This window comes from Phoxinus phoxinus (assembly GCF_949152265.1).
Source record: "Phoxinus phoxinus genome assembly, chromosome: 14".
Lineage (NCBI taxonomy): Eukaryota > Metazoa > Chordata > Actinopteri > Cypriniformes > Leuciscidae > Phoxinus > Phoxinus phoxinus.
In genome coordinates, this window is record NC_136889.1 from 34,576,312 (window position 1) to 34,601,943 (window position 25,632).

Here is a 25,632-nt window from a genome sequence, read left to right on the forward strand (position 1 = left end):
AGCAGAAACAGAAACGGGAGTTCCCACAGGACTTCAGCGCGAGACTACAGCTAGCCGTCTAAAACACTATTTAGGTGAATTTAAACAATGGCTAAGTTGCTAAACACATCTTGTTGTCACGTTGGACAGACATTTTAATTGCATTTTGTGTCTGTTAATAGGCACAAAAACACTCTTTCTGAATATGCCCCCATAACTGCCGCTTTAGCTGAGTGGAGCTCAGTTCCCCGGGATCCGGTTCGTTTTTTTTTTCTATAGACAGTACTCACAAAGGTATAACGATCAAGATTAACTTAAAAATTGCCCGGAGTTCTCCTTTAACAGGGGAGAGTCTAGTAGACAGCGGACAGATGAGGACACATATCTGAGGTGACTCCCTCTTTCGCTAGAAAGGAGAAAGACGACTGCAAAGTTGCCATGGTCAAGTTCTCACGGTGAGGACATGACCTATCCATGAAAGCTGTCTCTGCGCGTCACGACCAAGACATGTGAGACAGAGGCCGTCCGAGTCAGATGAGTGTCTCTCGCAACCAGAAACACACAAGCGGTGGGTGTCTTTTTAAAGACGATCTCCGCTAGCGTTTTACAGTAGCGTTTTAACTGCTCTTTTGCTGAAGCATCCAGGGGAAGCTGTCACTACACTTATCTGTGTGTGGGGTGGAGAGAGCGCTGCAGTGCGCCGTAGATTCCCTGCAAAGTGCTCATCAAAAGACATCCACTAGGCTCCTCGGCACAAACCTGAGTGAGTGGAGTGCACACCGCCTCCTTTATACCCGTGTCCGGGGGAGTGGCGCATGCAAATCCCACTCGCCAATTCTCATTGGCCTTTTCTGAAGTATCATAAGTGTTTGGGGCTCCCAAGAGTGACCAATAGTGTCAGCATTCAACACCACAGAGGTTACATACATAACCGAGACGTTACTTATAATGCTTTTCCCTCAACACTGGGGCTAATGTTGCTGTTTTTGAATCTCACAGCTTCACTATTAGTATAAAGATGCTGCACAGACACAGATCATTCACACACACATCCATCCTCTCCCTCTCTCTTGAGATAAAAACTGCTATCACTCATTCATTTAAATAAATGTAATTTTACCGCAATCTCTGTGTCTGATTTAAAGCGGACAGAATGCTGGATCTTACGAGCCGTAACTGAAGAAAATAGCCCTCATTGTGACCCTTCCGGTAAAATTTTGTGCTAAAAACATCCATAACAGCTTTAACTGGTCAATGCTGGCAAAATAACATGGTATAAGTGGGATAATCCACGGCTAGCTGTGCATTAAAGGTTTAATGCACTCTGCTTCGCATTGGATGGTTCTTTGCCTTAAAATGTAAAAATTGTAATTACTTGTTAAAATTGTTTAATGCACAGCTAGCCATGGATTATCTCTTACATGTTAAGCTTTTAGTTTAAATTATATACAGAGTATAGTATAAAAATATGTCATGTCATATCAATAAGATTTGGACTCACTCAATATATAAAGCTTTAAAAATGTTAAAAATGAATGAATTAAAAATGAGTCGCTTTGGACATGTACTTGTACTGTTATTTGAACTTGTACTTGTACTGTTATCGCCCGATGGTTTTAAATGTGTTTAAATTCTTTTAAACTCGTTCTCAAGATCACAAAATCTTTATTTAAAGTTAGTATCAGTCTCCAAAAATGTAGGCATGAAACTGCATGCACAAACTTATCCAGTAGAACATCACAGTTTCATAATTTGGTGATTATAGAATCTCGTCGTCTTAACAAATTGTATCTTGTTGAAAAAAAAGTACCGACATCGGTCGTCTGTTAGTAGTTAATACAGTTCCAACAAACAGGCAAATGCTAAAAAACAATAGTCACATGACACACTACTCCAAAAGTCGAACTGTCAGTGTATATTTCAAACTCCCATTCTGCATATCACATATTTCAGCCAGCTGCCGCATAACACACATTGTTTACAAGTTAAAAGAGAAGTAAACAAGTTGAGATAGACACATTAATAAATAGAATAGCAAGTATTTCAATGAAAGTACATCAGTCAACAATGTAAAAATACAACAGAAATTAATGAGTGCACTGAGAAGATCATTTATAAAAAAACATCGTGAATAATTTCAATGGCGGTACCTAATTAAGGCCCCATCATGCAAGTCATCTGCCAAGAATCTTCATGCTGTGAATCTGATGAAAACATCCTGGTCATATTTCACCCCGAAACCAAAAGTAAGAAAATATAAGAAATTGTGTTTTGCATAAAGAAAATGAAGCCTATTTTTTAACCATTAAGATTTGTATGCATGGTGACATACTTTCATGACAGTTAAGCAATTATTACTGTATTACAGTAAAAAGACTACATTATGGTATGGAGAAATGAGGGGTTTAACTAGATTAAATCATAAAAATAGGAATACAAGGCAAAAAAATCAGTATGAAACTGAACTTGCGCTAGTCTCTTCTCTATTGTGACGAATATTCGAGAGAAACGCTTCTGGAACAAGAACACATGTGGGCGGGGCTTGATTGTGTCTGTGGGGAATTGATTGGATGGTTGAGGTTTGCTATTGGCTGATCTCATGTGAGTGACAGGTTGCCCCGCCCTCGTCATCAGAGAAGAGATGCTGCAAGAGGAAGTTATTCTGATTCAAGATTATTAAAATAATAATGATGTGCACGGAAAAATCATTTAATAATAAACACTGCAATATTCCATAAAAACAAGAATGGTCAATTTTGATTTTATGGTGACTTTAAAACTAGCTTTATTTATAAAAAGAAAAGAAAAGAAAAAAAGTCTTTCTTTCTTCAGATTTTAGAGTTAAATGTGACCTGGACGTGTTCGTGAGATTCATCGAGACACTAGTAATCCTCAACTGTCCCGATGAAGCAAATCAGCTGCTCAAGTCAAGGACCAGATGTTCATAAATCCGAGTTTGCCCCTTAAAACTCGAGCCAAGAAGGAATTCCCTCTTGTCAATAATCACCAGAGAGAAAGCCCTGGGTGCTTGAATGTTCATCTCCTGGAAGTGGATAAACTGTCTCTTGTTTGCGTCCCAGCGATAGACGCGAGTGAAGGCGTAGTCGCTGCCCAGGATGGCGTACTGCCAGTTGGCTATGGAGAACGGCTGGAAGACCATGGAGCCACGAGAGGCCATGGTCTGGATCTCACTGAACATGCTGCCGTCCCACTTCATCACCTTGGAGTCGCCGATGAAGCGGGTCAGGCATATGTAGAGCTCGCTCTTCACAGCGAAGTGTTTGACCGCGTACACGTCCTCCATCTCTGGGATATCGGTACGCCGCTCGAACTGCTTGTTGCTTTTGCTCCATTGGTAAATAACCGGCCGTTGAGAACTGCTGGACAAGATCAAATGCGGTTTCCCCGAAATGTCCAGATACTCCACGTCTGTGTCGCGGTGCCAGGGGTGCAAGGACTGATGGGAGTAGAAGCCATTGCCGTTCCATTTATAGATAGTCGTGGAGCCGGCTTTGGAGCTATCGGCAATGATGAAGAAAGACTCCCCGTCGACGTGGAAGATTTCCACGTCATTGGGCTTTCGTATTTTCAGAATGTCGATGTCTTGGATTTTGATGAATTTGTTTGCGGAGACGTCTCTCTTGAAGATGTGCGAGCCGCCGAACAGTTGTGCTACTATGATGAAGAGCTGACTGTCAATGACTAGAGGTTTGCAGATGACGGATGAAGTACCTGCGGGAGGAGAGATGAAGAGTCGGTTTAACCCTGTTAAGACTTTTTTTTTATCAAGTAAAAGGTCTTTTAGTATAATTGTACAAACGTCCACCGTCACTTGTCTTTCTACTGTGAAATCTTTACTGATTTTTATAAAACAAATGCAAGAATAACTTTTATGTTGCTAGCATTATTTTAAGATGAACACATACTGGACTGAAGCAGCTTCGGTTTACTTGATTATCCATATATATATATATTTTTTAGAAAAACATGTTCAATGTGTAAATTGTCAGGCTTTACAGGGTTAAAGCTGTACGAAACAAAGGCTTGAGAAACAGTTCAATGTCATATTTTTATCCAAAAAATATCAAACTTTTGCCTGTTTAATGTAAAAAATGTTATAAAGTTACACATTTAACAGAAAAATAAATAAATATAAACTTGTATAAAAATAACTAACTGCATAAGAGTTCACCCCCCGTGAAGCACCCTTTGATTTTTTTATTAGTCTATTTGGATAGGAGTCTGTCAGCTTGGTACATCTTGACTTGGGAATATTGTCACTCTTATTTGCAAAAACGTTCCCGATCTGTTAAATTGTGGGGCATCTCCTGTGCACGACCCTCTTCAGGTTCCCACACACATTTCCTTCACTTTCTACATCACAAAAACCAACTGTTTTAAAAGGGATGTGTGGACTTTTTATATCCACTGTATTGTGTGTATTATTATCATTAATATTATGTGTAGAGTTAGACATTAACTCATTGCAACATTTCCACCACTATTTGCTTACTTGTGATGTTATCGAAGTTTCGGAACTCCATTTGCACATGATCCCATTCCATGAAACTACACCTGCCGATGAACGGCTGGGCGAATACGACAAACTGGTCGACACCAAATGCAAAAGCTTCGGCTGAAATCGACTGAAATTCGAGAGACTTCAACAGCGGAAAATCTGTAGAACAAACAGAGAAATATTAAGCTCAAGATGCCAAGTAACACAAAGTGTTCTGTAGTGAATACGACCGACCTGTTGTTATGCAATCAAACGACTGCGCCACGAGGTTGTTGATTTTCCTGTCCTGGTAAGATTCAGGGCCACTGCAAAAGATCTCATCCACAGTTGCATTTGTGTGAAACATCCAGTCGACTAACCACTTTAACTTACAGTCGCAGCTGAAAAGATTTCCTCTCAGATCCCTGGACAAATGAGTACAAGTTTCAGTCTAGAAGCTTGTATATCATTGACAGTTATGATATCACATTGCTAAAACATTGCACACTCGCATACATACACTTTAGTCAAAGCTTCCATCCCTTTGAAGAGATCTTTCGGTAGCGTCTCCAAATTATTGTACGCCAGACTTCTGCAATAACATTAGTCAAAAAACAAACGCTATTTTAGATCAAAAAGAGAAATGGACCAATTTTTATTTATTCTTTATTAAACCTGGTTTGCTGACTGCTTCTTCAAACATCAGAGAAATAACATGAATAATTACCTAATAAAATGCAGACAATCACAAATGGAGACTATGGAAGCTTGTTTCTAACACGGAAATAAAAAAAGGTAATTGCAACTTTTTATCTCACAATTCTGACTCGTTTTCTCAGAATTAATTGTGAGATATAAACTTGTGAGACATAAACTCACAATTGTGAGACAAACATTTCAGATATTTTTTATTCCAGTGACCAAACAAGCTTCTACAGCTGACACTTTGTACATTGTAAAAGTATGAAGTAAATGTTTTGCATATATTTTACAAATATTTTTTTTACAATTATGATGGCAATGTGAGGTGTTGGCAACAACATTTCAGTCGTACTATGCAGAAACGCTCACAAGTGTATTAAGGACTTGAGTCCTCTGAAGGCGAAAGGCGATATGGACTTGATTTGGTTATTTTCAATGAACCTAGAAGAAAAACAAACATTAACGTGATGCACAAGATTTAAGCATTCAAAACAAGTCATTATACACAAGGAAACACATGAATCATCAGTTCTTCATGCAGTGCTGATTACTCATATAATCACGTTCTGTGAGACACTTACAGATACTCCAGATGAGGAAGGCCAAGAAACGCATCTTCATTTATAGATTCAAAGACGTTTGCTGTGAAAAGTCTAGGAGAGAAAATATAGGGTGAATACAGGACAGTAAAGGGTATTTGTCTTCATGTGTATGTGATTACATTAATCAAATCTGCATTAGGTTCATCTGAAAGTATGGGATCACACAAAAAGTCATGCCACATTTGGACAGCAGTGCTTACAAAGACTTATGTTAAAGTACTATCATATTAAAAGTGAAGTATGTAATTTCCCAAAAATGGTACATTTGTCTTTCTGAACAGGTGTATGATGATGCTGTGTGGTATTGAAGCGTCCATTGTAGCGTGCAGCATCACAATGTCTCCACTTTAACGTGTTTATGACCTGTTAAATCTCTGACAGTCTAAATGCAACGGATTTTGTCATGCAAATTTTATTTTAAAAACAAAGCTGAATTTCTTTCCCAAAATATAAAAATCATGTCCTAAATTCCCTGCTTGCTAAAGTAGTAGCCACTCCCCAAACTCTCCACCTGCTACAGTAGCCACTCCCCAAACTCTCAGCCTGCTACAGTAGCCACTCCCCAAACTCTCAGCCTGCTACAGTAGCCACTCCCCAAACTCTCAGCCTGCTACAGTAGCCACTCCCCAAACTCTCAGCCTGCTACAGTAGCCACTCCCCAAACTCTCAGCCTGCTACAGTAGCCACTCCCCAAACTCTCCACCTGCTACAGTAGCCACTCCCCAAACTCTCCACCTGCTACAGTAGCCACTCCCCAAACTCTCCACCTGCTACAGTAGCCACTCCCCAAACTCTCAGCCTGCTACAGTAGCCACTCCCCAAACTCTCAGCCTGCTACAGTAGACACTCCCCAAACTCTCAGCCTGCTACAGTAGCCACTCCCCAAACTCTCCACCTGCTACAGTAGCCACTCCCCAAACTCTCCACCTGCTACAGTAGCCACTCCCCAAACTCTCCACCTGCTACAGTAGCCACTCCCCAAACTCTCAGCCTGCTACAGTAGCCACTCCCCAAACTCTCAGCCTGCTACAGTAGCCACTCCCCAAACTCTCAGCCTGCTACAGTAGCCACTCCCCAAACTCTCAGTCTGCTACAGTAGCCACTCCCCAAACTCTCAGCCTGCTACAGTAGCCACTCCCCAAACTCTCAGTCTGCTACAGTAGCCACTCCCCAAACTCTCCACCTGCTACAGTAGCCACTCCCCAAACTCTCAGCCTGCTACAGTAGCCACTCCCCAAACTCTCCACCTGCTACAGTAGCCACTCCCCAAACTCTCCACCTGCTACAGTAGCCACTCCCCAAACTCTCAGCCTGCTACAGTAGCCACTCCCCAAACTCTCCCCCTGCTACTGTAGCCACTCCCCAAACTCTCAGTCTGCTACAGTAGCCACTCCCCTAACTCTCAGTCTGCTACAGTAGCCACTCCCCAAACTCTCAGTCTGCTACAGTAGCCACTCCCCAAACTCTCAGTCTGCTACAGTAGCCACTCCCCAAACTCTCCACCTGCTACAGTAGCCACTCCCCAAACTCTCAGCCTGCTACAGTAGACACTCCCCAAACTCTCAGCCTGCTACAGTAGACACTCCCCAAACTCTCAGCCTGCTACAGTAGCCACTCCCCAAACTCTCAGCCTGCTACTGTAGCCACTCCCCAAACTCTCAGCCTGCTACAGTAGACACTCCCCAAACTCTCCACCTGCTACAGTAGCCACTCCCCAAACTCTCAGCCTGCTACAGTAGACACTCCCCAAACTCTCAGCCTGCTACAGTAGACACTCCCCAAACTCTCAGCCTGCTACAGTAGCCACTCCCCAAACTCTCAGCCTGCTACTGTAGCCACTCCCCAAACTCTCAGCCTGCTACAGTAGCCACTCCCCAAACTCTCAGCCTGCTACAGTAGCCACTCCCCAAACTCTCAGCCTGCTACAGTAGCCACTCCCCAAACTCTCAGCCTGCTACAGTAGCCACTCCCCAAACTCTCAGCATGCTACAGTAGCTACTCCCCAAACTCTTAGCCTGCTACTGTAGCCACTCCCCAAACTCTCAGCCTGCTACAGTAGCCACTCCCCAAACTCTCAGCCTGCTACTGTAGCCACTCCCCAAACTCTCAGCCTGCTACAGTAGACACTCCCCAAACTCTCCACCTGCTACAGTAGCCACTCCCCAAACTCTCAGCCTGCTACAGTAGACACTCCCCAAACTCTCAGCCTGCTACAGTAGACACTCCCCAAACTCTCAGCCTGCTACAGTAGCCACTCCCCAAACTCTCAGCCTGCTACTGTAGCCACTCCCCAAACTCTCAGCCTGCTACAGTAGCCACTCCCCAAACTCTCAGCCTGCTACAGTAGCCACTCCCCAAACTCTCAGCCTGCTACAGTAGCCACTCCCCAAACTCTCAGCCTGCTACAGTAGCCACTCCCCAAACTCTCAGCATGCTACAGTAGCTACTCCCCAAACTCTTAGCCTGCTACTGTAGCCACTCCCCAAACTCTCAGCCTGCTACAGTAGCCACTCCCCAAACTCTCAGCCTGCTACATTAGACACACCCCAAACTCTCAGCCTGCTACAGTAGCCACTCCCCAAACTCTCCACCTGCTACAGTAGCCACTCCCCAAACTCTCAGCCTGCTACAGTAGCCACTCCCCAAACTCTCAGCCTGCTACTGTAGCCACTCCCCAAACTCTCAGCCTGCTACAGTAGCCACTCCCCAAACTCTCAGCCTGCTACAGTAGCCACTCCCCAAACTCTCAGCATGCTACAGTAGCCACTCGTTGATGAAAACGGGATGAACCCGCTCGTGTAGCTGCTATCCTCACAGCCGTTAAATGAGAAGAGTTGGAAGAGTTGAAGCTAGGCCAGTTAAGAACTGTGAAACAGTTTCAGAGACTGTTAGGCCTCATGGCAGTGGCATCCAATATGAGCATTATGCCTGCTGTACGTGAGACCTTTGCAGTGGTGGCTCAGGACCAAAGGGTTCTCCCCAAGGGGAAACCCACTTCATATGAGCAAGATCACGCGACGGTGTCTCTGCACCTTGGTTATATGCAGGAAACTTTGGTTCCTATCCCAGGGTCCAGTGTTAGGAGCTCTTTGCCATCAAGTTGCGCTCTCGTCAGATGCTTCCCTCACTGGCTAGGGAGCGGTAATGGAAGATGAGGAGTCATCATCTTTCGTGCAACATAAATTGTCTGGAGATGATTGCGGTCTTCAATGGGTTGAGACACTTCCTCCCGGACCTGAGGGGCCATCATGTGCTTGTCCGGTCAGACAATACATCGGTGGCCTCCTATTTAATTCATCATGGGGATCTGCGTTCACGTCCACTATGCAAACTGGCACACCATATTCTCTTGTGGTCCCTAGGGAGCAGTTTAAATTCTGAGAGCAGTTTAAATTCTGGGGCATCAGAATATAGGAGCAGACATCCTGTTACGGCCCGGGGGATAGAGGCTCCACACCGAGATGGTGGAGCACATTTGGGGGGTTTATGGCTAGGCACAGGTGGTTCAGTTCATGTCTCAGGATTATGACACTCTGTCCACTTTGGTTTCTCGCTCACACACCCAGTTCCCTTGGGGCTGAATACTGTGGTATAGACATGGCCGAGGCTACGCCCGTACGTTTTCCCCTGATTACTCTGCTCCCAGGAGTTCTGGAGAAGGTCCGCCGGGACGGAATAAGTCTACTACTAGTAGCAACGTATTGGCCGAGCTGACTGGTTCTCGGACCTGGTGTCCCTCCTCGACGGCTCTCCCTCAGAGGTTCCAGTCAGGAGGGACCTTCGGTCTCAAGTGGGAGGGGTGACCCTTCACCCCAGCTCAGAAATATGGAACCTGTGGGTTTGGCCTCTGAAGGGGGCCCAACTCATAGACTTTGGTCTCTCAACTGAGGTTGTGGAGACCATACTTCTCTCCAGAGCTCCCTCCATGAGGAAACTGTATGTATTGTAGTGATGATTTTCACTTCATAGTGCGAACCGCACGATTGGTACAGTGCTGGAGTTACTGCGGGTTCGTTTTCCGCAGGGTTATCCCCTTCCACACTGAAGGTGTACGTGGCGGCCTTAGTTCCCTGGGGGGGATACATCACCCAAAGGGACATGGTAGGCACTAAGGCCGTCACGTACACCTTCAGTGTGGAAGGGGGTAACCCTGTGGAAAACGAACCCGCAGTAACTCCAGCACTGTACCAATCGTGCGGTTCACACCTTATTTCGTACCTTATATGTTATATAAGGAGGTATCCCTGCAGGATGTGGTATGCGGCAGGCTGGTCCTATCCGCTCACATTCGTAGGGTTTTACAACTTCGACCTGGGCTCTGCCCCAGGTTTACAGGTGCTCCTGTCTTAGTTGTGCCCTCAGTATTCACACATACAGGCTCTGTTCGTATGGCGTTCGGGCATTCTCGCTCCCAAAGCGCCATCGACACAGCGCGAGTTACCTCGAAATGGAACGTATCATGTTACGACTGTAATACTAGTTCCCTGAGAAGGGAACGAGACACTGCGTCACTTTTCCATACTCTCTGCATTCCTGTAATCGACTTGATCGGCTAAATAGAAGCTAAAGCCGGTCAGACCGGATGTGTTTTTATCCTTTCCTGGTCGTGACGCCACCGCCCGTGACGCTCACTCTCGCCATTGGACTAGTTGACACAAGTGCTTCAGGGGCATTCCCAAAGCATCATCGACGCAGCATCTCGTTCCCTTCTCAGGGAACTAGGGTTACAGTCGTAACCTGAGACGTTTTTTTCCCTTCAAAATACTTTAATAGTTAAAAAACATAGCTAAAAGTGAGACTGTGTGTATCGTCAGAGGCGCTGCAATAGGACAGGCAAGGCAGGCAATTGCCTGGGGCCCCGCATTTTGAGGGGGCCCACGAGGATCGATCATTTAAACAATCAAAAATGTTCCTATTAATATAGCACGCACAAGCAGTGACGCCGCCACACCTCCGCATACCCCTTAGTGGGGCCCCCTCTCTTAATGCTGTTTATACTATTGCAGCCTTTGGCGCTTTTTTCTAACTGCCGCTGCTTACTCGCGTTTCTATAGCTATTTTCGAATCATAGACAGAAATGCATGCATTCATGTATTAAACATGAAGAGGACATATCCAGCCAGAAGCGGAAAAAAAGCAAGATGAAGTGGAAAAGAAAAAACAACTGCGGTAAGTGATGAAGAATGAATGAGATGATGATTGACTTAACACTTAATTTACGTTAAGAATAATAATTAACGTTAATGACAAAAATTGTTTCCTTGTTCAATTCACATCTAGTTTTCACAGTAATACGTATTGTTTTAAATCAGCTTTACAGAAAAGACATGTCTATCTCGATTGATCTGTTATCAGAATGTTATTCAGAAATGTAAAAAAAAAAAGCACACAACCTCGTTCTTAACTACCGACTTGCTATACATTACCACGCTTATTACATGGCTACCTACCAAATAAATCATTACTTTGAAACAAAATATTGATTTAAAAAGGAGTTTATTGATAGTTTACGATTGTATTGCTTCCGCTAAGCTTCCGCCAAAGAAAATAGTGCGCTCCGTCTCTACTGTTAGAATCCTGTGAGTCCATAGCAACGCTCTGTTTTTCATTTCATGGCAATGGTCTGTTATACTCTGTTATCAAGAAATAAGTCGGATCTCGTTCCACGTCACTGATTCCTGATTCCTTGAAGATTGTCTAAGAGACATTCTATTCAGAGTATTTTCTGAATTTTTGTTTTATTATCTGAGTTTGCATCTTGTGTATAAATAAATCCTGTGTTAATTTGTACCTTTTCCTGAGTGAATTGACAGATATTGTATCTTGATAAAACCTAAGTACTTTAATGTTGTAAACAATAAACAATTCATGTTCTGTTAGATGTGTTTTGACTACTTTTTTATGCTGTATAATTATATCTAGGTAAAAAATATATATTTACAAAAATATATATTAGAAGGGCCCAATTGATTAATTTTGCCTGGGGCCCCCCTCAACCTTGACACGCCTCTGTGTATCGTGATGCTGTATTATTCTGCTAGTTAAAAATGTATTATGCAGTAATATTGCTCTGAGTGTGTGTGTGTGACAGTGATTCATCAGCGTACATCAGCATTCAGTCAGCGCGGCATCGCACTTCAAGTTCTTAAAGAGCTTTATTCAGTCCATTTTAAATTCTGATTTTGGCCGCCTCTCAAAAGGGTCAAACCATAGATATTATGGTTCATTCAAGGATGTGCATTTATTGCATGGACGGAGAAAGTACCGACACCTGCAGGTTTTCATCTAACGGTACTTTTTAACACTGAAAATGTAAATATTATATTCTTATCTGTTCCGTGAGAGCATGGTCCAGCAGAACGAGTGCAGCCTCTATATCTATAGACGTTTTTAAATCCAAAAACTCCAAAAAGCAACGCAATTGTCAGACATCCATGAGTGCATGTTCACGGACTGAAAAACTGAAAAACAGTGCTGGTTGTTCTCTCGATATTTGACAACGACGAAATCCAAAGGCGTGGGTGAAGGTATAATGCGTGTATTAATTAAATAATCCTGAAAAAAGCACAACCATAGCAGAAATGCCAAGTTCAGCAGCTGGAATTAGCAGAGGTGACGAGACGCTAACAGCAGACAAACGGCTAGTAGTGACAGGAGTGGCAATCCACCGGTCACTCAAGTGGCCACGCCCTTAATTATGCAGAATTAAGGCTTAATGTAATTTAAACGGATGAGTTAAAAAAAATGCACCCCCCTCACAGTCGTCATGAAGGGTAAAATGAACTATATAAACTAAAACCACTTTTAGCACCAGGCTGTAAACATGTTTTTTTTTTCTGCTGTAATGTTGGGCATTTTAACATGGGGGATATATGGAATTGACTCCCTTTCGGAGCCTGTCTCTAGTGGCCAGTCAATGAATTGCAGAGACTGGAAGGTTGCCGCTCGATTTTAACATGAAAAATCTTACATACCTCACACCTTTAAGGTTACAAAGTATTTATACTGTGAAAATGTATATTATAGTGTAGCTATAATGTTTTTTTTCTATTACGTTGTTTCCCTGCTGTGCTGTAAAGTATTTATTTAGATGTTTTATTTATTTATTTTTTCTTAAAATCAGATTGATTTTAGGCAATGTTTTATTTATTTAGTTTAATCTCATCTTTATTATTTTATTTATTTTTTACACTGTTTCTCTTTAAACTTCACCACTTTCCCAGTTTTAAACCCTTGTCATAAAGTATTATGAACACTATTATAAAGCATTATACATTACAAACTGCACTGATCAGACAGAACATGCTCTCTCTCTCTCTGTCTGTGTGTGTGTGTGTGTGTGTGTGTGTGTGTGTGTGTGTGTGTGTGTGTGTGTGTGTGTGTGTGTGTGTGTGTGTGTGATGTTGAAGTCTTACAGCAGATGGAGGGCTGGTGTGTGAATGAAACTCTCTTTAGGGATTTCACTAAAGCCGGACTTGACGAACGATCTGGAAAACATCCATAAATATCTGATCACAGGTAGCGACATAATAATAATAATATTGGCACACTATTATTACTGTTGTGATTGCTTACAGTGAGATGACATCTGGCGGGAAGCTCCTCGGTATTGATCCAGTATTGGCACATAAGGCGTTATCTTTACTGCATGTACATGATGCGGGACAGCGCGCGTGCCTCCTCCTGCTGCCGTGCACGAGCATCAACAAACACAACAAGCAGAAGAACACTGTCCGCCTGAAAGACATCATTACAAATATGGCCCGCAATGTTTAATGGTCACCGATACAGTCCCGACGATTGCGCTGCTGCGAGCCACGATCTCATAACGGAAAGAAACCGACGAAAGGAATAACAAATGATAACGATTTTTATTTTTTTGTGCCAGATCAGTTATATGCACATGCAGATAGAATCCATAGAAATCAGGGTAGCAGAGAATGGGCGGGGCTTAGTGGATCCACGGTGGTCTAAAATTGGCCAGATATACTACGAGTCTACATTATTCTTCAATTTTAAGTGCTTTGATATGTATCTTCAATTTTGTTGTCTTTTAAAAATTGTCCGCGAGTTCAAATAATTGATCCAGGCTGTACTGAGCTGTCACGTGGTTTTTGCTCCTTTTCTCCGCGCTGGTCTTAAAGGACCAGTAACAATAGTTTGTTTATTGGCTAATTTGGCTAATGCGTTTTTTTCTTCTTCATATTTTTATTAATAATGTCCTGGAGCTTTGCGTCGCGGATTTCCATTTGTATATCAGGTTAAACACCTCTAAATCGCTAGATTTAAAAGTACTATTTTACGTTTTAGTCTACAAATGTTTGTACTTGACTCATGAGCTTCGCTGCGCCCTCTGGAGAAGACACATTTACGAGTTAAAGTCACCATGAAATCAAAATTTAAAAAATCCTATTTTTATGGAATATTGCAGTGTTTATATGATCCATGATGCACATCATTATTATTTTAATAATCTTGAATGAGAATAAGTTCCTCTTGCAGCATCTCTTCTCTGATGATGAGGGCGGGGCAACCTGTCACTCACATGAGATCAGCCAATAGCAAACCACAACCATCCAATCAATTCCCCACAGACACAATCAAGCCCCGCCCACGTGTGTTCCTGTTCCAGAAGCGTTTAACTCGATATACGACACAATAGAGGAGAGAAGACTATGAAACGTCTGTTTCGTGCCGACATTAACAGCCAGTAACACGTGAACGCCACAGACAGCAATGAGCATCTCTACATGACCAAAGCAAAAATCACAAGATTATAGAAAAACACTGCTAGAATAATGCTTGGATATGTTACAATAATTTTTCTTTAAGATTCCGACTGTGAAAAAATGAAAAGTGAAAATATGAACTATTTATAGGTATAATTGAGCATAATTGTTTAGTAGACAAATAAAAGTAATATCACATGAAACAGAGTTCCATCTACTCTACCTGTTTTTAATTAGCCAGGTTTCCATCCAATGATGATTTAGCATATACAGTTTTTCACCAATAGCAGAAACGTGACAGGATTAGCCGTATGCAGCATCCATGGTTTTGCTCCTGTTAAAGTACCTGTAATGTTCAAAGGTGTGTTAAATCATTATATTCATATTATTAAATTGTATAAAAAATTATTTAAAAATGAATATTGTCACGGTATGGAGAGATTAAATCTCATAATTCTGACTTTATTTCTCACAATTGCAAGTTTAAATCTCACATTTATGGAAAAAAAAAGTCTGAATTGTGAGATAAAAAGTCACAATTGCCTTTTGTGTTTTTTTATCCCGTGGCAGAAACAAGCTTTTTTGGGACGGGATGAGAAAAAGAGAGAAAAAGAGAGAGAGAATGTGATAGAAATGAAGGAACTGCTAATATAGTAGGCCTATTATTGTATAAATATATATATTTTCTGTAAATGCAACAGTTAGTATCAGTCATTACTGATTAATCATTACTGCGATATTAAAGTAGTAATTTTGTCGGATAAGATTAGAGATATATGTTTATCAGGGAGCCATAAAGTTATTCCATAATTCTTTAATCCTTTATTCCGTGCAAACCAGAGGAAGAAAAAGAAACAAAAATCTGTCGGTGTTGGATAAAGGATAAAGACAAATATTGATTTGATAATGATGATGATGATGATGATGATGATGATGATGTTTATGTCCAGATTCTCAGGTCACTGTTGAATATGCACTTTATTTACAGATAAATGTCTAGTGGAGGTTGAGAAGAGACCCCTGATCCTTTGAGTGTACAGTATATCCAGAAGAGCTATATAAATGCTTCGCTCAATTTATTCATTCATTTATTAAATTATCTGATTTTTTAAAGGTGGTTTTATGATTAGGGATGAATCTGGAGGGTTGGTTTTTACTTGGTGACAAGACCATTTTTATATGTTTTTCTTTGTGTATTAAGTGTCATCAGGGCCTGAAGTTCACCTTTTGGCCACCAGTCACTGTGGCAGTGTTTGCCTCATAAGGTGAAAAACAGGAATTGCACAAAATTGTTATTTAACTTGTAAGAATACACATTTAAGTGCTGTCAAGTTATTAACGAAATCAAGTAATAAATAAAATATATTTTTTTTATCTTTTTATTAATTGATTTCCCGTGTCACAGACAGTCATACTGACTACTGCACAAAAAGGGAGCAGATCCTCTTCCTCCACCTCTGCATCTTCATGAGGTCTGGTCTCCTTGACCGTGTGGCACTGCTTAATACTCGCACACCCAGCGTAGTCAGAGACGGGCCTCGTCTCCTGAACGATCCGAAACCGCCGTCGATCCTCTCCTCTGCGCTGCTCTCATGGACGTCAGTGGCTTGACCAGTCGCAGCGGCTCCTCCGGAAGCAGTCTTTGATCGTTTACAACTTATCGTGTGTATGTGGCTTTTTGATGACTCGTGGTCCTTAATTGCTCCTAATTTTAAGTTTTTAGTCCCGATTACAAAATGCGCTTTCTCTGAGGCAAACACACGACAGTCACTGAAGTGTTCTGCTGTCAGAAATCAGACACTCACGAACCTTGCCGTTGTCACCAAATTGTCCACTTTGTATTAAAACGTCTTCTTTAATTTCAGGCCCTGAGTGTCATTGTTTAAACCCGCATTTTTAAGATTAGTAGTTTAAATAAAAGTAAAAGTTTTATTTTTTTTTATTATTTTTTTTTTTTTATAAAGCACTTTCAAAACCATTAAAATGGACCAAAGTGCTGTCCATAAGTATTAGACAACTCTAAAATTACACAGAAATGACAATAATTCTAAAAGACACAAAAAGACATCAACACATGACACTAAAAATCAAGCAAATAATCACTCACAGTTCTTAGACTCAATCAGACGTCAAAAGCTTGATGAAATAAATCTTCAAGTCCTTTTTAAAAGTATTCATGCTTGACAAGGAGATCGCGGCAACTCATTCCAGAGTGCCGGAGCCGCCACAGAGAGGCCGATCTCCACTACGCCTCAAGCGAGATCGTGGAGCGGTTAAGAGCATGTTCTGAGACGAACGTAGATGACGTTGGGGCTGATATGGGATTAACGTGTCCTTTATATACTCAGGAGCTTGATCATGCTTTAAAAACAAAAATTAACACCTTGTATTGTATTCTAAATTTAACAGGTAGCCAATTAAGGGTTATCAATACCGGTGTTATGTGATCTCGTTTTCTGGTATTTGTTAAACATCTCGCTGCAGCATTTTGGACGTACTGAAGACGATTGACCAGTGATTCACTTATGCCTCGATAAAGAGCATTGCAATAGTCCAACCGGGTTGAAACAAAGGCATGCAGAACAATCTCCAAATCCTTGTATGAAAGGATGGTTTTTAGTTTAGCCAATTTTCTCAACTGAAAAAAAGATGATTTCACAACGCTGTTAACTTGACGATCAAATCGAAAAATACTCCGAGGTTCTTCACATAACTATGCATATTCTTGGACGATAGTCCACAATTTCCAGCCAGACTATTCCCAAGCTGTTTGTTCCCAAACATAAATAACTCAGTCTTATCTTTATTTAATTGTAAAAAATGATTAGCTAGCCATCCCTTTACCTCAGTCAAGCACTTACAAAAACGAGTGAAGGATGCACAGCCATCACACACACCAAAGGAAAGTACAATTGTAAATCATCAGCATATAAGTGATCATTAATATTATGCTCTTTTAAGATGGACACAAGGGGTAACATGTATAATGAAAACAGAGTCGGACCAAGGATTGATCCCTGAGGAACCCCCCATGAAATAGTTGCGGATGTGGAGACATGATTTCCAATTTTTTGTCCTGTCGTGCAAATAAGAGGAAAACCACTTAGGAGCCACGTCACTGATCCCTACATAATCTCTGAGGCGTTCTATTCAAATTGTGTGGTCTAGTGTATCGAAGGATGCACTTAAATCTAACATTATTAAGGCAACATTTTTCCCGGAGTCAATACTTAATAAAATATAATTTGTCACCTTTAATAATGCTGATTCTGTGCTATCTTTTATTTAATAAGTCAAATGTAAACAGTGCTGTATTACCATTGTGCTTGAAATGTACTATAAACTTGCCTTGCTTTGCTTACCATTATGAAATATGACCACATACAACATGGACAAATGCAGAAATTCAGACACGGGGCAAAGAATTTCACACTGTATATGTTTTTACTCAAACATATCACACAAACACATATCTGAACATATTTATTTAAGCCCATTACAACAGAAAAAATTGCGGCCACTTTTAATAAAATGTAACATGCTTAACAAAATATAATAATACAATATGAGAATGTTATAAATTGGATGCCATATGAAGAAGTGTTTAGTTGATTCCTTTAATTCTGACCCATGTTCAAGTGTGGTTTGCTGATCATCATACATTCCAGCATATTTTAAACACAATAAAACTGATCTCTTAACTGCAGTTTGCAAAATGCCATTTGTTCGATTACAGATAATCTGACCTCCAGTCAAATGGAAGAGGGCTTCATATTCAATACAAATACTTTGTGTGAATATATTTCTGTTTCAGGGTGTTCCGGGCCATTCCTGTCAAATTTATCTCTATGGCTTTGTCTTAGTTTAAGATCAGCTTGTTTAAACAGGCACTATTGGGAGACATGAACAGCCTAATAACATGTGATAATTACATATCACAAGCCTTATTATTCATTTACAGCTGCTGTTTATAGTTTGTCCCACAATTGTATTTTGCATTGTCTTGTTTTCTTAAAAAAAGATTACTTTGTATTTAAAGATAATGTTGTAGTTGATTTAGTCATTTTAAGGCCTTCAAGAGAGCAAAACTGTTACTCACACATGTACATGTTCTCAATTTACACACATAATAGGCAGAATATTTAAACTATTCACAAATATATATGTTGCACAGATTCTGGTGTCATCTAATGTTTGATAAAGAAGCGCTTAACACAAGAACCCTAACTATTCCATTCATAGGCGTATGGAATTTACATTTGTGCTTCATGCAAGAGTGTAAGTGATCATTTCTCCTCTGGGAACAGATTTAAGTATTCTGATGAAGGTTCACATATTTTCAGTGTCAAAATGTATTTAGCTGACACTCTAAACCATTGATAAAACATTGCATATATAAGTGGATTCATGCAGGAATTCATGCATAACATCCAATACATTACGTTAATTATAAGAGTGTCACTTTCGTCATGCCCAAAAGAAAGAGTAACTATGTAGTACGGTGTCCAAAAAAGAAGATAAACCAGTACTACAATCCCTAAGGTTCTTGCAGCCTTTTTTTCTGATTTGGCCTTTTTTTCTGAGACTGAATTTAAATGCTTAGCTTGCCGTTTTGCTACAACGCAGATTTTCACATATAAAGGAATAATTATACAACAAGGTGCAGCTAAACAAACAAAAGCATCTATTAGAAGATTTTCCAATGTGACAACAAGAATGCATTCTCCAATACATGTGTGGTTCCTCTCTGGATACAGTAAGAACTCATACAACAGATAAAATGAATAAAAGAAGGAGAATAACCAGTTTACAACAATTGAAACAACAGCTCTGTTATTATTGACTCGTATTGGATATCGCAAAGGGTCATTCACAGCAATGTATCGATCCACAGAAATAATAATCATATTACCAAGAGATGCCACGACAACCACATAAAGAATAAGAGGGAATATTGAGCAAAATATTTCTCCAAAGTACCAGCATGGCTCAATCAGTTTCATTCCCTGCACTGGCATGAGAATCAGTCCTGCGATCAGATCAGCCACTGCCAGAGAGAAGATCAGCACATTGGTGGGAGTGTGAAGCTGCTTGAAGTGCGAGATGGAGATGATCACCAACAGGTTCAGAAACACGGTGAACACTGATGTTACAGCGATGAAGATATACACAATAATGTACTCTACTTCAGGTCGGATACTTCTGGCACAAGACAAATTGTTGTTTGGAAAGCAGTATTGGATTGTTTGATTGTCCATGTTTGTCACTTCCCACTTGGATAGATCCTGTGTGAGGATGCTTGTCAGTTTAGCCCCCTGGTCCTTGTCACTGACACATCTCAGTTTTATACGCACAGAAAGCACAGCGACCACCCCATTCAACAATACAACCTCTCAGATCCACCCACCAGTTAAATATTCATAGACCTGATCAATCTGATCTATACAATATAGTGCATTAGCGAATCTAATAAAGCTAGTTTACTCTTACATTCTGCCCATGTAAGACAGCATCTGTACTAACAAACAGCAGGCAAGTGCACTACTGTTAGAGCAATCAGTCCAATCCATTGCCTTCCATTCCACTCAAAATTATATCCATGTTAACATACAATAAAAATTAAAGATGGAATCTGGATATTTTCACATGTCCAGTCTAGGGCTAACACCAATTTATGTCCCTGGGAATAATCTGAAGAAAGAAAAATAGAATAACTAATTTAGTCAAAATTGAATTCTGACCACAATTTGTCCTCATAATCTATGATCTGTCCTTTGACAGCTTTGGTTAAACTATGCTTAGATTAAAACAGGGGTGTCCAATGCTGCTCCTGGAGGGCCACTGTCCTACAAAGTTTAGTTCCAACTTGCCTCAACCCACCTGCCTAGAAGTTTCTAATTTGCCTAGTAAAATCTTGATAATCAGGTGTGTTTATGTGTGGTTGGAGCTAAACTTTGCAGGACTGGAGACCCCTGGATTAAGAGAAAATGGACTGACCAAGGGAGAGCCAGAGGGGTGAGGAGGCCCAGTGAAGTCATAAGGATGACGGTCCCAGGTGGAGCCGATTGGTCGATGGGCTGAGGTGGAGTGACGGGCTCAGAGGCTTGAGGTAAAGCCAGGGGAACGACATCTTTTGGCGGAACTTGCGATCTGGAAGCCCCAGGCAGATCCAAATTGGTAAGTGATGCCAATGAGGGAGGATCTGAAGGATCCTCTTCATACTCCTTAATCCGACAAGGTTTCAAGTTCATCATATCGACAGCAGCATTGGGAGTATGGACAGGGCTCCACTCCATGCCTTCATATTCTATTAATATTCCCACTGGAATGGATACAGGAATCGACTCACACACCTGTTCAGACTGAATTGGCTCAGATGACAGACATGGCTGTAGGCTCTAGGTCTGTAGCGGTTCCGCGGTTGTGGGCATAGGCTTAGTGCAGATGATCGAGGACATGATGATGGAGGGAGTGGACTGGAAGGGCTGCAGTGTAGTTGCTCCGTCGTCCTCCACCTCGCCGACAGTACAATGCCCTAATATTATGCCGTTTCATGCTGGGGGCGATAATAAGGAGGTGCAGGTGAACATAATTAACCAATGAGTAGCCATGGCAACAAACTAGCAACAAGAACCAAGGACACAGGAACAGAACATGAGAAGGAAACACAGGAACAAAAGGAAACCACATGTGAGTTTATTGAAACAGTCCTTGTCGTGTGATTCTTCACCCGTGACAAGTGGTGGAGAATGCGGGCATCTGGTCGCAGAACGCGTGGGGCGGCGGGGGCCTGGAGAGCTGCGAGCTCCTACTCGGTCTGTCCTTGCCGCGTGGCCAGGTGTTCCACTATCTGTTGTTGGAGGATGCTGACCTCGGTGAGATGCTTTAGGAGTTCTTCCATTTTGGCGTGCGAAAGGTAGCGGGATCGGTGCCCGCATTCTCCACCACTTGTCACGGGGTGAAAAATCACACGGCAAGGACTGTTTCAATAAATTTCCAGAGGGTGGATTTATTGACACACAAATGGTGAAAAGGTGACAAACAGGTGTAGAAGTGCGCTGGTGGTCTGTGCTCTCCGCCTTGATCCTTGTGCAGGGTGCTCGTACTCGATGGCGGCTATCCGGTCACAGGCTGCTGTCTACAGGGATTGAGAGAGAGAGATTAGCTGCAGTCTTTCTGGAGGTCGAACTCCCTGTGGCAAGAACTGCTGGGCTTATAATGCTGCTGGCTGACGAGCTGCAGCTGGGACCGATCAGCCGGTAACGAGGAAGTGCAGGTGTTCTGCCTCCGTTTCCAGGGCGACGCTGATGAGATACCAGGACGCTCGTCACAATAGATAATCACGGCACAGAGGCGCCGGCGCCTCAACTACAGCTCATCTCATAAATTAACCGAAACTCAGCATAACCTACTTGCCTCACAGACCAAAAATCGTGATACGAACCGAATCGTGGGTTTTGTGTATCGTTACAGCCCTAATATATATATATATTTTTGTCCTCGCATTCTTTTTTGTGGTACCCTCTCAGTGTCACACCTGATTGAAAGGCTCATTATGCGGCTTATTATGCGGCTCATTATGAGGTCATTATGCGGGTCATTGTCTTCTCAGGTGTGAATCACAGCATTATTCATGACCATTCACGCCCCTGGGCATATTGTCTTTCCAAACAAAAAGTGTTTTACAAAATTTACATGAATGTATTGTTTTATGTGAATGATTAGGCAGGATGATTTTCAGATCATTTTGAAGCAAAAACTCTAGGCGACAACTTCCATTAGTCAAAAGTATTGTGGACACATATTTAGTATGTGTTTTGTGGCTGTCACGTTTTGGTTTTGTTCATGTCATGTTTCTGTGTCTTGTCATGTGATTCCCTGTTTGTCATGTGATCCTGCCATGTGACTTGTCATTGGTTAATTGTCTGATCATTGTTCACAACTATCCCTTGTCTTGTCTTTAGTCTGTGTATTTAAGCCCTCATGTTTGCCATGTGTCTTGGTCAAGTATTTTTTCCCGTAGTCCCCTGTTAGTAAGTTTAAGTTCCTGTTCATGGTTTCATTTTGAGTTTTCATGCCATGCCATGTTTTTGTTTTATGTTTTGTTTTGTTTGTAATAAAGCTACACTTGGGTTCTCTAGGCTTGCCTCCAGTGGATCCCTAATATAGTGGCCTTATTTCAGAAACTTTTTTTCAATAACCATGCATAAACATTATTCTCTCAAAAATACAAACATGTACATACATGTTGCTCACATATTATGGTAGCCCTGTTTGTGATAAATATAGTGTAATTACACCTGTGCCTTTAATATGTTTATAAGCAACTGAAAAAAGCACAAATGTCAGGGCATGTCAGAACATCTCAAGGACCCCAAAAACACCTTAGACCCCAGAGGATTAAATAAGGTTCATGGAGGTTTTCCTGTGGAACGCATTGCTTGGGCTATGACCGTAGGGAATACTGTCACTGACAGCCCAGTGTGACCTGAGGGTGAGTGGTTCTGGCATTTCATTTATCACTGCCAATGGATATGCACTCCCCTTAGCATGGTGGCGTTGGTATATCGTTCCTCTTAGCGTCAATCGACGCAGTGTGAGTTCCCTTTCGAAAGGGAATGTCTAGGTTATGACTGTGACCTCTTTTCCCTGAGAACAGGGAATGAGACACTGCGTCTCCTTGCCATGCCTCGTGGCCTGCCTACCAAACACTCCCTTCAGACGAAAAGGTGATTATCATGTTTGCAAGGCGCCCTTATATACTTCCAGGTCGCACGTTAATGATTCATGTGCAGTCGCCGGTCATAGGATTACCATGATTTGATTGTGATTTCAGACACCTGTCACGCCTGAGGTGCTCCCCTTAGCGTCAATCAACGCAGTGTCTCCTTCCCTGTTCTCAGGGAACAGAGGTTACAGTCGTAACTTAGACGTTCTTTGTATTCATATCCCAGTGTTTCAGTTCTATGTTGTCGGATTTCGTTATTGTTAAATCTCCTATGTATTCCTGTGTTATGAGTAATTTTGGATTATTAACTAAAACCTATTTAAATATATCTCCTTTGTTGTGCTATTTAGTGAAAAAGTGACAGATTCTGGTATTTCATCTCTTTGCTGTGCATTTTGAATGTGACAATAATTCAGACAATTCTGTGTTCTCTTGGAGTCCGTCTTGTCTTGCGTCATGCTTAGGTTCTGCCTTGTCTCCTGGCTCTGTGTCTTCTGTTTTTCAGGTTGAGGAGGTCGATCTCACTGGAGTCCCGGTGAAGTACCGTGATCTCTGTCAGGTTTTCAGTAAGTCCCGGGCCACATCCTTGCCTCCTCATCGGCCGTATGACTGTGCCATTGATCTCCTCCCAGGCACTTCTCCGCCCAAGGGTCGTCTGTATTCCCTTTCTGTTCCTGAGAAAGAGGCCATGGACAAGTATATTCAGGAATCCTTAAATGCCGTCCTCATCCGTCCCTCTTCCTCGCCTGCTGGGGCTGGGTTTTTCTTTGTTAGGAAGGATGACTCCCTGCGACCCTGCATTGACTACCGGGGTCTAAATGACATCACCATAAAGAACAGGTATCCTCTGCGTCTGATGTCATCAGCTTTTGAGTTGTTACAGGGAGCCAGGGTCTTTACCAAGCTAGACCTCCGCAATGCCTACCATTTGATCCGGATACAGGAGGGGGATGAGTGGAAGACAGCCTTTAAGACCCCAACAAGACACTTTGAATACCGGGTCTTACCCTTTGGGCTCACCAACGCCCCAGCTGTTTTCCAGGCCCTTTGATGTTCTTAAGTCCCGTTTCATCTCTGCTCCTGTTCTTTGTCTTCCAGATTCTGAAGGCCAATTTATTGTTTAGGTGGATGCCTCCGATATCGGGGTAGGCGCGGTCCTATCCCAGCAGTTCCCCAGAGATGGGAAGGTGTACCCGTGTGCCTTCTTTCACCGTTTGAGCCCTGCTGAGCGAAATTACGACATGGGTAACAGGGAGCTGTCACGACTCTCACGACTTCCGTCTGATCTGCTGTGTTTTTTGGTTTGAGCACATGTGCCTTGTTTTGACAGCTCGTCATGTGCTCCACTGTCATGGTGTCTCCCCTCCCACTCGTTATCCTTAACTATCCTTGTTCTCTTCACACCTGCTGTCAATTAATCCCTCATTATCTTCCCTATTTTAGGTCTTCTTCTGTTCAGTCTTTTGTCAGACCGTTGTTGTGAGTAATGCTTTTCCTGCGACCTACTTATCCTTGTCTTGTCTTGCTGTGCTTCTTCAGACTCCAAGTGTTTTGTTTTTGGCGTTTTGATTTTTGTCCTACCTCCACTGTTTCCCTCTCGTCCTGCCAGGCCTGGTTTCCTAGTCTGCCTGCCCAGGTGATTTCTCTTTTGGGACTTGGATGTACCACCCCAGACCCTCTGTCTGCTCATCACCGTCCCCGGGGAACTCAGTGTGACTCGGACACTGCGTCGGTTGACGCTATAATTTATTTTGTTTTGAGAAGTGCTCTCCTGGCCCAGAGGACAATTATTTGGACTTCCTCTTTTCTTTTGTGTTCCTGTTATTTTTCCCTGGGCTCATTTGAGAGCAAAATAAACTGTTGTTACCTGCTACTGAATCTGTGTCTCTCCCTGACAATTGGAGCAAAGGGGAACAGGGTTGCGAAAGAATCCGAAATTAGACAGAAGTAACTGGTGCTTTATTGCAATTTCGGTTTTTCGCGTATCTACCCCGAAGTGATAAAATTCTGTATCAAAATTTTAAGGCCAGACAAGTAGTTTAAGGCTTGGTTTGTAGGGAATTACAAAACTGCACACATATATTCAAATGCACATAACTATAGAATTCTCACAGGTTCACGTTTAAAGTCTGTGTAGAGAGAACGGTGTCGTCTTAGCGGCCTCTAATTTAATAACTAATGATCCTTGCAACGGAAACTTTAGCTGGAAAATATCTTTATTCAAGAACCGCTATAAAGCCAAAACAATCTGTTACCTTAAATTATCCGTTTATCACTGTAAAGCAGCTTTGAAACAATCTACATAGTTAAAAGTGCTATATAAATGAAGATGACTTGACTTGCATGCCAGTATCGCAGGATTCAGGCATTCCACTGAATGTTTGTTGTAACTTA

General features: G+C 42.0%; 2 protein-coding genes and 1 long non-coding RNA gene across 3 annotated transcripts; 1 reads left to right on the top strand and 2 right to left on the bottom strand.

Annotated features, from left to right (window-relative positions):
- Positions 1 to 1,628: 1,628 nt before the first annotated feature.
- lgi1a (leucine-rich, glioma inactivated 1a) lies at positions 1,629 to 13,888 on the bottom strand. The gene is made up of 8 exons (XM_079635098.1): positions 13,357 to 13,888; positions 13,197 to 13,268; positions 5,761 to 5,832; positions 5,549 to 5,620; positions 4,998 to 5,069; positions 4,733 to 4,902; positions 4,493 to 4,657; positions 1,629 to 3,711 (listed from the first exon to the last, which is right to left on the bottom strand). Exons 1-8 carry the CDS (start codon positions 13,530 to 13,532, stop codon positions 2,894 to 2,896), a joined length of 1,617 nt encoding a protein of 538 aa, XP_079491224.1. The 5' UTR covers positions 13,533 to 13,888; the 3' UTR covers positions 1,629 to 2,893.
- On the top strand, positions 13,168 to 16,040 carry LOC307010436. Its single transcript, XR_013800194.1, has 3 exons — positions 13,168 to 13,299; positions 15,712 to 15,775; positions 15,916 to 16,040. It is a non-coding gene; the product is annotated as an uncharacterized lncRNA (long non-coding RNA).
- Positions 16,041 to 18,796: 2,756 nt separating this feature from the next.
- Positions 18,797 to 20,806, bottom strand: LOC307009919 (trace amine-associated receptor 13c-like; the record flags this gene model as incomplete). Its single annotated transcript, XM_079634136.1, has 2 exons — positions 18,797 to 19,838; positions 20,508 to 20,806. 2 exons carry the CDS (start codon positions 20,804 to 20,806, stop codon positions 18,797 to 18,799), a joined length of 1,341 nt encoding a protein of 446 aa, XP_079490262.1.
- Positions 20,807 to 25,632: the final 4,826 nt, after the last annotated feature.

What these genes read in the sequence shown, in the direction of transcription:
- lgi1a (XM_079635098.1), bottom strand. Translation starts at nt 13,532, where the DNA reads ATGATGTCTTTCAGGCGGACAGTGTTCTTCTGCTTGTTGTGTTTGTTG. An exon ending in ACACCAGCCCTCCATCTGCT is followed by an intron (nt 5,833 to 13,196) that starts GTAAGACTTCAA and finishes TTTCTCTCCTAG; the next exon opens with ACTTTTCACAGCAAACGTCT. An exon ending in CTCAAGTCCTTAATACACTT is followed by an intron (nt 5,070 to 5,548) that starts GTGAGCGTTTCT and finishes ATGTTATTGCAG; the next exon opens with AAGTCTGGCGTACAATAATT.